The 15984-nt window shown below is 37.6% G+C and overlaps 2 protein-coding genes across 4 annotated transcripts in view; one reads left to right on the top strand and one right to left on the bottom strand.

The window, feature by feature from the left end:
- LOC128018075 (tubulin beta-4B chain-like) overlaps nucleotides 1-15984 on the top strand; it is a 238394-nt gene that overhangs the window by 39336 nt on the left and 183074 nt on the right. The gene's annotated exons all lie outside the window — the stretch shown is intronic.
- LOC128017931 (complement C3) overlaps nucleotides 1-15984 on the bottom strand; it is a 181462-nt gene that overhangs the window by 32671 nt on the left and 132807 nt on the right. For 2 of the 3 annotated variants that reach the window (XM_052603409.1, XM_052603410.1), the window contains exons 27-37: nucleotides 12033-12122; nucleotides 11763-11919; nucleotides 11163-11326; nucleotides 10908-11066; nucleotides 10636-10695; nucleotides 10463-10553; nucleotides 10301-10346; nucleotides 7220-7310; nucleotides 6993-7082; nucleotides 4048-4153; nucleotides 3641-3730 (exon numbers count right to left, since the gene is read on the bottom strand). In XM_052603409.1, coding sequence (XP_052459369.1) covers nucleotides 3641-3730; nucleotides 4048-4153; nucleotides 6993-7082; nucleotides 7220-7310; nucleotides 10301-10346; nucleotides 10463-10553; nucleotides 10636-10695; nucleotides 10908-11066; nucleotides 11163-11326; nucleotides 11763-11919; nucleotides 12033-12122 — 1144 coding nt within the window. Of the gene's footprint in view, nucleotides 1-880; nucleotides 1066-3640; nucleotides 3731-4047; nucleotides 4154-6992; nucleotides 7083-7219; nucleotides 7311-10300; nucleotides 10347-10462; nucleotides 10554-10635; nucleotides 10696-10907; nucleotides 11067-11162; nucleotides 11327-11762; nucleotides 11920-12032; nucleotides 12123-15984 lie in introns of those variants that run through there. The other variant, XM_052603411.1, reaches the window with a different exon arrangement.

The following is a 15984-nucleotide window of genomic DNA, read 5'->3' as shown; positions in this document are numbered from 1 at the left end:
ATACAAATATACATTTTTACACATCTCTAGATGTGCATACATTTGATGAGAAATAAAGTAAAAGACCATTTTAACTTTTTAATTGATGATTGGTGATCTTATGATGAATTCTTTGTGATGCTCCTTGTTTCTAAATGGGTTTTTATAAAAATGCCTGGTGAATAATTTTTTTTTAAATAATTGTAATACATACATACATATATGTATTATATATGTCATTGCTAGTTTTAATTGATCTTAGTGCTGCGTTCGACACCATAGATCATGACATACTCATAGATCGATTACAAAACTATACAGCTATTCAAGGGCCGGCTTTAAGATGGTTTAGATCCTACCTGTCCGATCGCTACCATTTTGTTTATTTAAATGGGGAGGCATCTCATTTATCACCAGTAAAATATGGAGTGCCACAAGGATCCGTCCTAGGTCCCCTTCTATTTTCAATATACATGTTGCCCCTTAGTAATATTATTAGAAAATACGGAATTAGCTTCCACTGTTATGCTGAAGATCCTCAGCTATATATCTCAACGAGACAAGATTCAACTTATAAATTATCTAAGCTAACAGAGTGTGTTAAAAATGTAAAAAGATTGGATGACCAATAATTTTCTCATATTAAATTCAGATAAGACAGAGATATTAATTATTGGACCAAAAAAACTGTACACAGAATCTTGTAGATTACAATTTGCAACTAGACAGATGTACTGTTACTTCCTCTACAGTCAAAAATCTCTGTGTTATATTAGACAGCAACTTGTCTTTTGAAAATCATATTTCCCATCTTACAAAAACTGCATTCTTCCATCTTAGAAACATTGCCAAGCTGCTAAACATGTGTCACGGGGTGAAGAATCACTCGACAAGAGGTACGTGAAATCAAAAGCCCCGGAGGGTGGATTTATTGAAAAGTGAAGGGTGCCTGGTGAAGTGTCCTGATCCGCTTTCAGCTGTTTGGTGCTTCCCGTGTGCTCTCCGTGCTCTTCGGTGCCAATCAAGGGGAAAGTGGGTGCCCTGACATGCTCCTAAGTGTGTGGGCTGTCGGTCACTTGCTGCTTTCTGTGAAGATAGAAGAGAGGGGTTAGACCAGCGTTGCATTCGGTTCGAGAACCTCTTCTGAGTGTAACATGTGCTCCTTTTAAATGTGCTGGCTGATGGGGAGCAGCTGTGACCGATCAGCCGGTGACGAGGACGTGCAGGTGTTTTGCTTTGGTTTCCAGGGCGACGCTGATTCCTCTGGGAGTGCTCGTCACACATGTTATCTGTTTCTGATGCAGAAAAGCTAGTTCATGCATTCATGACCTCTAGACTGGACTATTGTAATGCACTTCTAGGTGGGTGTCCTGCATCTTCAATAAACAAGCTACAGGTAGTCCAAAATGCAGCAGCTAGAGTCCTTACGAGGTCAAGAAAATATGATCATATTACCCCAATTTTACAGTCTCTGCAATGGCTACCTATTAAGTTCCATATCAGTTACAAACTATCATTACTTACCTATAAGGCCCTAAATGGTTTAGCTCCTGCATACCTAACTAGCCTTCTACCACGTTACAATCCATTACGCACCCTAAGGTCACAAAACGCTGGACTTTTGGCAGAGGTGGAGAGTCCAGGGGTCAGAAAGTAAAAGTCCTGCCATATTTTTGTTCCACCCATGAACCCAGCAGCTGATTTCACCAGAGGAGGAATCAAGTCATTCCTTTCAAGTCACAAACAAGTCTTGAGTCAAATCCCAAGTCCTCAAAGAGTTAAAGTCAATGAGATAATTAAGTGACTAATTAAATGATAATTCTGCATTAGAGATGAACACCTGCTGTTAACACACTGAAGAAAAGAGAAACACAAGAACTACAATTGACTTTAAGCACAGCCTTGGATGAAATCAACTGGAAGAAAAAAAAAAAAAAAAAAAAAAAAAACTTTGTCACCATAATCGTGGTGAATCCACCATCATGGAGATCAGTGTTTGCTTTAGTTGGGCTCTTGACCCTTTTAATAATTCAAAGTAATTTGCTTTTAAACACTTGCTGTTGTGTTACGTAATAAACATTAACACATTGCTGAATTAAAAGCTTGAAGTAGAAAATTTAATTGCCCTTTTTATCTAAAACATTTTAATTAACTTCATGAAGGTGTCTCTCTTTGGTTTGTTAAATTATGTTCAGCAACTACTGAACTACAAAAAAGTCCTATTAAACAAATATTATTGTAATGCTTAAATATTGGGGGAAAAAATTGTACAGGCTCGGGATTTTAGACATGAGCACTTATCATATGATCCTCAACAGTGGTTACAATAATTATTCACAGTGCATAATCAGAGTTTTTACTATGGTGTTACCCAGCATGCACTTCAACTTGAAGTGTTTTGTTGATTGTCACCATTGTTGAGATTCATATGCTGGGTCATGATGTCTGTGCGTCTTATTAGGAAAAGATTTCGAAAAAATTTATATTTATTACATACATTAGGAAATGTATTCATTATAGTGATTAAACCAACAGTTCCACAAGGTAGGTTATTTAAAAACTGAACATTTGTTAATAATAAATACATAAAATTGTTTTGGAAATAAACAGGCTGATGCCTAATAATTACTTCATCATGTAAAAGGAGCTAGTAACGGTTTTCTGCAAAGCACAGATCGCACTGTTTTATAACAGCACATGTACTTTTACAGAGAAATATCTAACATAAGAAACCAAAGGTCAAGAGCCCAACTGAAGCAAACACTGATCTCAATGATGGTGGCATAATTTTAACCAATAAAACATCAGCATCTGATCCTCTGTAACGCACAATAACAGCAGGTGTTCATCACCAATGCACAATCATCATTTAATTAGTCTCTTAATTATCTCATTGACTTTAACTCTTTGAGGACTTGGGATTTGAGTTGAGACTAGTTTGTGACTTGGAAGGAATGACTTGTTTCCTCCTCTGGTGAAATCAGCTGCTGAGTTCATGGGTGGAGCAAAAATGTGGCAGGACTTTTACTTTCTGACCCCTGGACTCTCCACCTCTGACTTTTGGTAATTCCTAGGATAGCAAAGTCCACTAAAGGAGGTAGAGCTTTTTCACATTTGGCCTCCAAACTCTGGAGTAGCCTTCCTGATAATGTTCGGGGTTCAAATAATGTATCTCTTAAACTGTGAGTGTAGTTGCATCTGATCAAATGCGCATCATTATTCTTTAGCTTGGGTTAAACTAATTAATTTTACTTTGTTGGAACAGCAGCTAAGCTAATGATGTCTCTATTTGTTTCTATTTTTTGCCACGGGATTTACACAAGCTCCAGTCTGGATCCAGAACACCTGAGAAGAGATGATGCCGACCCCTCAGAGGACCCCAGTGGATGCTAACCCTGAATCAACAAACAGAACTAACAAATATTGCTGCAAGTGTGACTGCATCATATAATAATTGCTGTTAATAATATTCATCGTCTGGCTGACTACGTCTTGTATTAATTTTTCTGGAAAATCCTGTCATACGTGCACAAACTGACAGTCACCACTTATAAGCTACTACTAAATATTGTAGAAACGTAATTTTCTGTAAAGTTGTTTTGTAATGATTTGTATTGTAAAAAGCGCTATTCAAATAAACTTGAATTGAATTGAATAATACCTTCTGCACAGTAGCACAGGTCTCCTTTACACAGTTTGTATATCGCAGCATCTGTCCTGTCAGAATGGTAGAACTTTGTACAGCGTGCATCTGAAACACACATGCATTTAATTAAAAATGACTACAACAGCCTTCTATTTCTGTGATATCTTTCCAGAAAATCCCAAACACAGCAGCATGTCACACACACCTTCAGCCTTAAACCAGAGCATTTGACCAACCAACGTTCTGCACTTTAAAAACAATCTGCTCTTGTGCTGTAGAGATCTGCTATACCAGAGCAACGTGTATTGATTTATTCCTTGCCCTCCACTTACGTCAGTGTATTATTTTCATTTGTAAATCACTTTAAATTATATATTTCAAGTGTTCATGTGAAAAGATGGGCAAGTGTGTTTGCAGCTCACCTGGTGAGTAATATTCATATATTGTGACTGCAGCAGGTTGTAGCAGACCCACATTATACAGCTGGTGCATTCTGAAGGAAATTACTTCCACCTCTTTATGAGAAACCTAATAATACAGAAACCAATGCAAAATTATGATTGACTGTCATATTTTACACTGGAAACTGCCCATCTTAATATTTACACAAGCCACAAATAATAATACATATATACCCTCACCTAAAGGATTATTAGGAACACCTGTTCAATTTCTAATGAATGCAATTATCTAATCACATGGCAGTTGCTTCAATGCATTTAGGGGTGTGGTCCTGGTCAAGACAATCTCCTGAACTCCAAACTGAATGCCAGAATGGGAAAGAAAGGTGATTTAAGCAATTTTGAACGTGGCATGGTTAGGGGTGTAACGATACGCGTATTCGTATTGAACCGTTCGGTACGACGCTTTCGGTTCGGTACGCGGTACGCATTATGTATACCGAACGGTTCGTTGGAGTAATTAATTATATTTGGAAAAAAAAAAAAAAAAAAGAGAGAGATAGAAATATAATGATATGCGTTCAACAAGGTAGCCCAATAACCCAAACAACGTAACAGGCAACGCCCCTGACACTCCCGAAGAAGAAAAAAACACCATCTTATATGTTTATGTTAGGCTACTCAGCAGGCGCTCGCTCACTCAGTACGCGCTGAAGGCTCGTTGCAAAATAGCCAATGCGTTTAACAGACTAGAAATGAGAAGGACCCCCAATAACCAACAGGTCTGGTGTTTGGGTGCACTTTGGATTCCCTTTAAGCTATAATGGTGATGGCAAGAGAGTGGTGGATAAAAAAACAACGGTATGTCGCATCTGCAACATGACAGGGTACACCAGCGGGAATACAAAAAAAAAAAAAAAAAAAAAAATACACCAGCGGGAATATCTGGGATATATGCGTCAGTACTATCTGGGAAAAGACGAAAAAAAGGAGAAACATGCACGCAGCAAACTATCCCTGCAGCATTTAGACACTATAGCTTACAGGGAATCCAACCCAAACACCAGACCTGTTGGTTATTTTAGGATCTTATATTTCTGGTCTGTTAAATGCATTAGACATTTTGCAACGAGCCTTCAGCGCGTGCTGAGTGAGCGAGCGCTTTAGGGGCCGTTCACATATCGCTCCTAAAAACGCGTGGAAAACGCTAAGCATGTCTTTCTCCTCCTTTCCAAAGCGCTCGGGCAGAAGCGCTCATGAGGCGTCTGTCTTTGCTAAGCAACAATGACGTGCTCTCTCCATGAGACGCGGAAATTTCAGCGAAGGATAAATGGATTTGCAGCTCTAAAAATCGCTTGCAGTAGCTCTGCTACTAAATTTATTTCAAAATTGCAATCCATATACAACTATGATCAGCTGTTCCTTCATCTTGGCTGAGCTCTCAACCTTGTTACGGGAAAGGATGAAGCTGATTGGTTGGTTCTTGTCACATGACCCGCGGTGCGCTTGCGGCATTCTGAAAAGTTGAGATGTTTTTACATTTTGCTGTATCTAAAACGTATCGAACCGAACCGAACCGAACCGTGACATCAGTGTATCGTATCGAACCGAACCGTGAATTTTGTGAACCGTTACACCCCTAGGCATGGTTGTTGGTGCCAGACGAGCCGGTCTGAGTATTTCACAATCTGCTCAGTTACTGGGATTTTCATGCACAACAATTACTAGGGTTTACAAAAAATGGTGTGAAGCGGGAAAAACATCCAGTATGTGGCAGTCCTGTGGGAGAAAATGCCTTGCTGATGCTAGAGGTCAGAGGAGAATGGGCCGACTGATTCAAGCTGATAGAAGAGCAACTTTGACTGAAATAACCATTCGTTACAACCGAGGAATGCAGCAAAGCATTTGTGAAGCCACAACATGCACAACCTTGAGGCGGATGGGCTACAACAGCAGAAGACCCCACCGGGTACCACTCATCTCCACTACAAATAGGAAAAAGAGGCTACAATTTGCACGAGCTCACCAAAATTGGACAATTGAAGACTGGAAAAATCTTGATTTCTGTTGAGACATTCAGATGCTAGAGTCAGAATTTGGTGTAAACAGAATGAGAACATGGATCCATCATGCCTTGTTACCACTGTGCAGGCTGCTGGTGGTGGTGTAATGGTGTGGGGATGTTTTCTTGGCACACTTTAGGCGCCTTAGTGCCAATTGGGCATCGTTTAAATGCCATGGTCTACCTGAGCATTGTTTCTGACCATGTCCATCCCTTTATGACCACCATGTACCCATCCTCTGATGGCTACTTCCAGCAGGATAATGCACCATGTCAAAAAGCTCAAATCATTTCAGATTGGTTTCTTGAACATGACAATGAGTTCACTGTACTAAAATGGCCCCCACAGTCACCAGATCTCAACACAATAGAGCATATTTGGGATGTGGTGGAATGGGAGCTTCGTGCCCTGGATGTGCATCCCACAAATCTCCATCAACTGCAAGATGCTATCCTATCAATATGGGCCAACATTTCTAAAGAATGTTTTCAGCACCTTGTTTAATCAATGCCACGTAGAAAAGGCGAAAGGGGGTCAAACACAGTATTAGCATGGTGTTCCTAATAATCCTTTAGGTGAGTGTGTATATATATATATATATATATATATATATATATATATATATATATATATATATATATATATATATATATGTAGTGCTTACAATATTATGTGAAATATGACACTATGTTGTCCATAATGTACTTAAAGGTGAACATGCAGTGACATGGAACTTTATGGATGTGCAGATACTGGATATTAATGAAGCACTTCGTCAGCCAATCAGAATGAAGAACTCAACAATATTTCATAGAAATATAAAACAACAGCACATGTTTCCTGATCAAAAGAAAACAAGATTGACTCTGTTTACGAAATCATCAGACAACAGTTTGCTACTACCTTATCTAAGTAGAGGATGAGGGATCCTCGCTCTGACAGAACTTTATTCATTTCAAATTTCTGAATGTATCTCTCCTTCCCTGAAGACAACTGAGGACAAGAAAATAAGAAGACAAAAACCTCAATACATGACATGATCAAGATGCCCTAAGTCCTGTCTGCAGATGAGTGCTAGTTTTCTCTTCTATATACAGAAACATCATTGCATCAGTTTATCATCACAATACCTGTTCAAGATCATGTTCTTCAACTTCAAATCCAGTCGGTAAACCAATGTCCAGAATAGTCATGGTGGCATCGGTTTTATTACTTTTGTAGCTGTGAAGATGGAGATCAAGAGCAGATTTTAATAACAGGTTTTGTAGTTTTGCTCCATCTTCTCTGTGTTTAAAGCGTTTTTCACAGGGCTTTTGGTGTAAACCTGAGTCTGTTTGACTTCAGAATTATTATATTGTAGTAACACAGAGCTGCTCGTTTCTGAATAAACTGTCTTTGTAAAGTAAGTTACATCTGCATCAGAACACACTCAAAATGAAGTCTCTTTTGTAGTCATTATGTAGTCACATGGTAACCAACTTTCACACTGTAAAACCCGACGAGTAACTTAACTCAAACCGTTTGAGTAAACAGATTGCCAACCATTTAAGTTTTAAAACTAATAGTTGTGAGTACTCTGAACATAATTCAGTTTAGTTCCCTAAAGAAGATATACATTGCAGTTAAGTAATTAACTTATTAACTGAGTGATAAGTGATTTACAGCTACTGTTAACATTCATTGCATGTGATTTATCAACACCTAGTACATCTTAAAATATAGAGCTCATAAAAAATAAAAGTTCCAGATTGACAAACATTAAAGGGTTAGTACACCCAGATAGCAAATTTATGTCATTAATAACTTACCCTCATGTTTTTTCAAACCCGTAATACCTCCATTTATCTTCGGAACACAGTTTAAGGTATTTTAGATTTAGTCCGAGAGCTCTCAGTCCCTCCATTGAAGCTGTGTGTACGGTATACTGTCCATGTCCAGAAAGGTAAGAAAAACATCATCAAAGTAGTCCATGTGACATCAGAGGGTCCGTTGGAATTGTTTGAAACTTCAGAAATACATTTTGGTCCAAAAATAGCAAAAACTATGACTTTATTCAGCATTGTCTACTCTTCCGTGTCTGTTGTGAGAGAGAGTTCAAATCAAAGCAGTCTGGATATCCGGTTCGCGAACTAATCATTCAGTTCACCAAATCAAACTGAATCGTTTTAAACGGTTTGCATCTCTAATACCCATTAATCCACAAATGACTTAAGCTGTTAACTTTTTTTAATGTGGCTGACAATCCCTCTAAGTTCTAACAAACCAATATCCCGGAGTAATACATTTACTCAAACAGTACATTGACTGAACTGCTATGAAGAGAGAACTGAAGATGAACACCAAGCCGAGTCAGATAACGAACAATAGACCGACTCATTCACGAGTCAAGAACCGGTTGCATCGATTTTCGGATCACCAGTAGTTCTTTCGGACAGTTCGATTCAATAAACTGGTTGAAGAAAACGGTTCACCGGTCCAGTAGACCGTACACACAGTTTCAATGGAGGGACTGAGAGCTCTTGGACTAAATCTAAAATATCTTAAACTGTGTTCCAAAGATAAACGGAGGTCTTACTGGTTTGAAACAACATGAGGGTAAGTTATTAATTACATAAATTTGCTATCTGGGTGAACTAACCCTTTAAGTGAATAAACAAAAACTTAAACTTGGATGTAGGCTGAAAAATGCAGAATGGAAAGTTTTAAGTAGTTGTACAGCTTGAAGTGTGAAGTTTATTCTTGTACACATATATGATATATACATGGCAGTACACAATCAATTCATTTATTTGTCATTTAAGTTGAGACACTGCAGGCAAAAACATAGTTTTTTCAAGCACCTGTCAATTTTGAGATTTTGGGCTTTTCATAAAGTGGAAGGAAAACACCCAAAAGACACTGTTAAGTGTTTCTTTTATAGCACTTTATCTGTTTGTCAATAGATTTCAATTACAATACATATTTTTAAAGGCTGTTTTCTCAAAATGAATTTTTTCTCCAACACTGAGCCATAAATCTCCACATCAGTAGCACTGACACACACCAAACTTTACATTTTTATTCTTGACTATATTCTGAAGGTTTTTACAGAGGGATTTGCTCATATATATAGTTTCCTTGATTATGTACAACATTTTATTTCCCCCAAAATTGTGAAAATATATAGTTTTCTGGCTGTTCAAAGTATTTTCTGAATTATAGAGTGACAAAAAAAGATAACCAGTATTCCCTCTGTAAAAAAATGTGACTCTAATATGTCAAAAAATAAATAAATAAAAAATTTGAAACTGACTTCCAGTGTTCAGATTTTTGTACTAGACATTTATGCAAATTAGCGAATATTTCAGTAAATAATGATTCATTTGCATATTTTAACATAACATTTTAGAAAACTTGTAATACAAAAATGTTTGCAATAATCAATGTAATCAATCAACTGGGTAAGTGAGGTGATAACTATTATTTATTTTATTTTATTTTTTATCCTATTCACCAGCAGTGTCTCGCCTTAAACTGATAACTGTAAGCAAAAAAAGGGTAGACTAATTTTTTTTTAATCCTCTCGCCCCCTCTAGTGGACATTAATTATTTAGGCCTTCATTCCAAGTGTGAAAGTCAATTAGATTTTTTGTGAAGGCTTAAACCAATAACCGCTGAGGTGGGCGTGTTGCCCCACCCCATTGTCCATACTGTACTCTGGCCTACTTGCCCTGACCTACTTGACATATTCCGGGTTATCACTGGCAGTGTGAAAGGGGCAAATTCTAGCGACCCGGGATATATTGCCGGGACATATTACCCGTGTATTTTCCGGAATGGCAGTGTGAAAGGGGCTTAAGTCTGTGTCTGAAGTCAGTTGTAGTTCATGTGTTTCTCTTTTCTTCAGTGATTCTGTTTGTTAACAGCAGCTGTTCATCACTAATGCTCAATCAGCACTTAGTTAATCGCTTAATCACTTAATTGCAAAATTTTAAAACTTACATGGTTTAAGCCGAGGCAATGTGTTTACTCAAAAGGTTTGAGTTACGTGACTTGTCGGGTTTTACAGTGTAGTATTCATGTTCATGATGCAAACATACCGCCAATGTGAGAAAAGCAAGTTCAGGTAAAAAAATAAATAAATAAAAACAACAACACGAGCACATAATGATGAATTAAAAATAAAATGGTTTCTTGACATAATTATAGACTTAGGATTGTTGTTTACATACATGAAATCCATAGTGAGCTTGTAACTTGCAATGGCTCCTTGTTTTGCTTAAAAAAAAGGTAATTAAAATAAAAAAGCAGCACATAATGAAGTGTTATGGAGGTTTTATTTTAGCTCTGAATGTATGGAAAGTGTCACAGAAAGGGCATGAACTCAATCTTACTTTCAGTGTCTTTCTCCATTTTAACAGTCAGATCAAAGAAAGTACAGTCAGATTTCTTCTCAACAGGTCTGGCGTAGTACATCGTCAGAACCTGAAAACAGCCGAACGTCTCAGTTTAGATGTTACACACTTTAATCTTGCTGTTGACTGTATAAACGCTCATGAACACTCACTGAGAGAGTGGCTGTTCCAGTTCCTCTAGCAGTTACAGTGAAGTCCTGGTTTATCTCCACCTTTTGAGTGAATGCAGACGTACTTGAGTCATCAGAATAATCAAATTCATGATGTAATAAAGATACCACTGAGATTTTCACTGACCAAACATGAGACTATTGATGTAGGCAGATAAAAATGATGGATGACAAACGACAAAATGTATCCATTATCCAAAAAAACTGACACGAGCAGCAAACAGTTTGAATCTAGTAGATGAGTTATTCCTCACATTGTGTGACCATGTAAGATGTGCATTCTCTCTTTTGATAGTATATCTGACAGGTTTGCTGCTTCCTTCTACAGACAGCTCCACTTCCATATTGAAGTTTTGTCGGTCCTTCACCTGCGTGCGATACTCTGCCACGGCCTGGAACACCATGATGGTCGCCTAGAAAAGACAGAAAAGTATTTAAATCCTGCCCCGTAGTGTCAGTCCTGCACTTGTTCTGCTGTCTATCAGTCAAATGATGAGGTGTTAGTGAACCTGTGTGGTGCCAGATCCTCCATAGTGAGACTGTTGTCTGTTCAGCCAGTGCACTGCTTCTCCTGCTTTATCAAAGTCTCTGTCCTTCACAAGCGCCAGCACAGCATAAGCCGTGGCCTCTAGTGAGTGATGATGCTGTCCAGGGACAGTCCAGGACCGACCGGCTGTTTCAAACACAACACGTGATTATAAAGGGGCAGTTGTGGCCAAATGCTAAGAGAGTCAGACATGTATCCTGAAGGTCGTGGGTTTCAGGTGTCAGTGCCATCAGAAATTGTAGGTGTGGGGAGTTAATGAACAGCACTCTCTTCCACCTTCAGTACACATGTCAGAGGTGGACTTGAGCACCGAACTCCCAGTTGCTCCCTGGGTGCTTCAGTAAAAATGGCTGCCCACTGCTCTGGGTGCGAGTTCATGGTGCGTGCGTGTGTGAGTGTGTGCACTTGGATGGGATAAATGCAGAGCACAAATTCTGAATATGGGTCCCCATAAGAACTATTTGTGCTTATGTTCTCTATCTGTTCATTAGATTACTATTACTGTTACCAATGAATAACATTACACAACAAAACGACTATTTTTAATAATGACTTGACTGACCTCCACGTTGGGTGGAGTGTTTCATCAAAATGTCTTTATCGAGTTTGTTCTCATTGGCCATGGCATATGATGTCATCGCAACAGCGTAAGGATTGGTCAGTTGTGGAAGTTGACCTTCTAAGAAGAAAACAGCCTTCCTGATACTTTCATGCAGACTCTATAGTGTTTTTGATATTTAAAGCAACAATAAAAGAAAAAAGAATTAACTGTTAATTTATAAATGAATGTTTTTGGTAAATACAATGGTAAAAGAGGTGTATTTAAATCTACTTCTTTAGAACAGATCTCTTTGGCCTCTTGCATGGCAATCGCAACAAAAGCCGTCAGCGAGGCATCAGCATCATTGCCCTGTACGTCACCCTGGAACAAAGCACAAATAAACAAACTATCACTAAAATGTGATATTCTGCATCTATCATTGACTGCACGATGTTGAGTTTCATGTTTGGCAGCAATACCTATATCTACAGCAATACAGCAATATCTATCTTCTCTGAGCATCCTATCGATCAACAGAGTAGTATGTTTCTGCTAAATTAACTGAGATTTTGACAGAAAATAATCAGAGGTGGATACTCCAGGGGTCAGAAAGTAAAAGTCCTGCCATATTTTTGTTCCACCCGTGAACTCAGAAGCTGTTTTCACCAGAGGAGGAAACAAGTCATTCTGATTAAATACGAAATAACTATTTTCTTTTTTGTACACTTTGGTTAATCATCCATATGAAACTACAGCAAACAAACAAGGTATGACTCTAATATTTACAGTGAATTAATTTTAAACATATGTAATGCATGTGGAAATGTAAACTTTAGACACACAGAGATATCAAGAACCAGAATATGAATCATCAAGAACATACATTCATCAACAACATAAGTTAATCTTAGAGGAAGGTTTATTTCAGCATTGCACAAATGTTTGCTGTAAAACAATATTGCAATTGCTTAGAAGCAAACTTTTTTTCCTCCTCGGAAAAAACTCCTTCATCCAAGGCTGTGCCTGGAGTCAGATGTGGTTCTTGTGTTTCTCTTTTCTTCAGGGATGTTAATTGTTCACAGATGTTCATCACTAATGCACAATCATGATTTAATTAGTCACTTAATTATCTCATTAACTTTAACCCTTTGAGGATTTGGGATTTGACTCGAGATTCGTTTGTGACTTGGAAGCAATGACTAGGAACCAACTGGTGAAATCAGCTGCTGAGTTCATGAGAGGAACAAATACATGGCAGGAGTTTTACTCTTTGGCCCCTGGACTACCCACCTCTGTAGCCTATATATTATGACCTTCTTAAAAAAAAAGACAAACATGTTGCAAATTCTGCAAGGATTTTGCAAACATTAGTTTCATTTTACACATTAATTGTAGGTTACTGTTATAACTTAATGCAGTTTTACTGATAGCTGCCATTCCTGTTTTCCTCCACAGATGAGTTTAAATACTGGGTGTGTTCGACTTGAAGCATGGCTACAGACGGCGAGAGTAGCCGCTTGCAGTCGGGGGCGGACATCTTCAGCCCCCGTTAGTGACACTCACGCAGTGTTTGCATACTTTATCACAGATGAAGTGAATTAAATGCAATATTTGTAAGATACACAGACGTTTTAGAAACGTTTTCATGAGCAGCAGAAACAGTTTTTACACACTGCTTATTACAGCACCATATTTTCAAGAATAAAGTTCAACATAATCATATACTATTTAAATACTAATACAGTGGGGTATAAATGCTTTTATCAGTGTTAATAAAAATAATAATTCTTTACATTTATATAGCACTTTTCTGGGCACTTAAATCGCTTTACATTGACGGGATATCTCCTCATCCACCACCAGTGTGCAGCATCCACCTGGATGATGCGACGGCAGCCATATTGTGCCAGAACGCCCACCACACACCAGCTTATTGGAGACAGAGGGATGAAGCCAATCAGTGGATATGGGGATTGTTAGGAGGCCATGATGGTCGGAGGTAGTGATGGGAAGATGAAGCCTCATGAAGCTTTAAGCTTTTCAGCCAAGTGGTTAACAAAAGGGTTAATTTCTGGAAACTTCATTTGCTCACAATACCACCTGGTGGCCAACAAGTGTAAAACAAGCAGATATATTACAGACAGAGGGAGAAGCACACGGCTGCTGCCTGCAGATCGAGGCGGGGCTGCACCTGGGGCAGGGTTGCACATGCAGCCCAGCCCCACACCTACTCTGATTGGTTCAATCGTCTTTCACAGACATAAATTATAGGAAATCTGTGCATAGTTGGTGTAGGACGGAGAATGCTGTTTAAAAAGCTAAAAACGCTGTACAGTTTTATAAAGCCTTCATAATGTACAAAAGTAGAAAAAAAAAAAAAAACCTTAGCCTGTAACTCGCCATGTCCCTGAAATGATTGTTTTGTTAAATTAAGATGATATTTAGGCTAACATACGAATATAGTAAATTAACCCTCAGATGGTTTCTGGGGTCTTTTCTGACCCCAAATGACTTTTGCTCAAATTAAAAAAAAAAATTTTCCCTTTGTCCAAATGGTATGAAACCTTCTATGGCTCTCAAGACTTTCTAGATCTACAAAAGACAAAAAAAAAAAAAATAATAATAAATTGGAATGATATCTGTTTTTATGTTAGCGTGACAAAAATTGTGGTCTTCGGGGTCTCTGGAGACAATCAAAATAAGACTAAATTCATCATCAAAATCAGAAACAACGCAGAACACATCAACATAAATGGCACAAATAAAGTGGCACACTTCCACCAATGCAAAAAACATCCACAATGCTAAATTATATTGCTCACAACACACGTACACACACACACACACACACACACACACACACACATTTTTGAGACTATAGAAACTGTTCTCTTATCATTTGTCAAATAAAATCATCCAAAATGCAGAACCAACACAAATATAAAGTGGTGACACTGACACCAACAATGTGTATACAAACACACACACACACACTTGTGAGGATATAAAACAACAACTGCTCTCTTATAATTATTTAAAAAAAAACATGCAAAATGCAGAACCACCAAAGAGGGAGAGAGAGTGCGAGAGAGATGACAGGATGAGACAAAACAATTTAGCACGCACACACACACACAAACCTGCTCCAATCCCGTCTACAGAAGTCATGCGGTTTACCATGCTTACTGCCTGCAATGCATGTGTTCATATGTAATATAACTGTTCATTGCTGTTCATTTTTGTTCTGTTACAGTTAGTAACTGAAATGTTGATTAAAATTGTAGAATTATATTAAAAACAGATGATTGAAATAAATGATAAAATCTTAAGACTCCAACATTTCTTTTCGTAACATTTTGTTCAGGTTTGATTCTAATCATAATGTAACATTACATTATTGAAAAACGTTTTCAGTAAAAAAAAAAATACTAAACTATAATTGGGATTTTATAATATTTAGATATGAATCCAACTGAATCCAACTTGTGAAAAGATAAATTTCAGGTAGTCAAATAGCCAATAGCATATAGTGGAGCTCTATAGCCCTCTAGTGGTTAAAGTGATTTTTTTTTTTTTAACTGCATTTTCCAAAAAATGGGTATAAATGTTACATTAAATCATTTTAAATTATCCATGCTATCCCCATGAATGAAAGTTAGAAATCTGGGTCTTTTATAAAGTGAATTTTACATCAAATGCTGTTTTTTTTTGTAAAAAGCCTATTCAAATAAATATTTATTTATTTATTAAAAGATATCATAAATCCTCCAAAAACTGCACAAATGTTGAGTAAAAACATTAACAAACAGAGTAAAATTACATAAAAAAAAAAACTAGTATCTTGTTAAAAAATTAAATGTTATTGTCTAGGGTCTGGGACCCCAAGAAACATGAGTGTGGACAGAAACGAAGACCATCAGAGGGTTAATTGGGTTACTTATCCACAGTAAGCCGATCAGGTCTTCAGATAGAAGAATGAATTATGAATTAAATAATTTTAGAAAATATGATTATTTCATATAATCAGAGTATGAGAAAGGAAAATGAAAGGGGTGTATCATTACTGTTTTAATTTATATAGCATGACAAGACAATTATTGTTACATATACCGTATTTTTCAGACTATAAGTCGCACCTGGGTATAAGTCCCATCAGTCCAAAATTACGTCATGACGAGGAAAAAAACATATACAAGTCACATTTATTTAGAACCAAGCACCAAGAGAAAACATTACCGTCTAC

Source organism: Carassius gibelio, chromosome A1 (assembly GCF_023724105.1).
Source record: "Carassius gibelio isolate Cgi1373 ecotype wild population from Czech Republic chromosome A1, carGib1.2-hapl.c, whole genome shotgun sequence".
Classification (NCBI taxonomy): Eukaryota; Metazoa; Chordata; class Actinopteri; order Cypriniformes; family Cyprinidae; genus Carassius; species Carassius gibelio.
The sequence above is the reverse complement of the archived record's forward strand: the minus strand, read 5'-3'. Positions and strand labels throughout refer to the sequence as shown.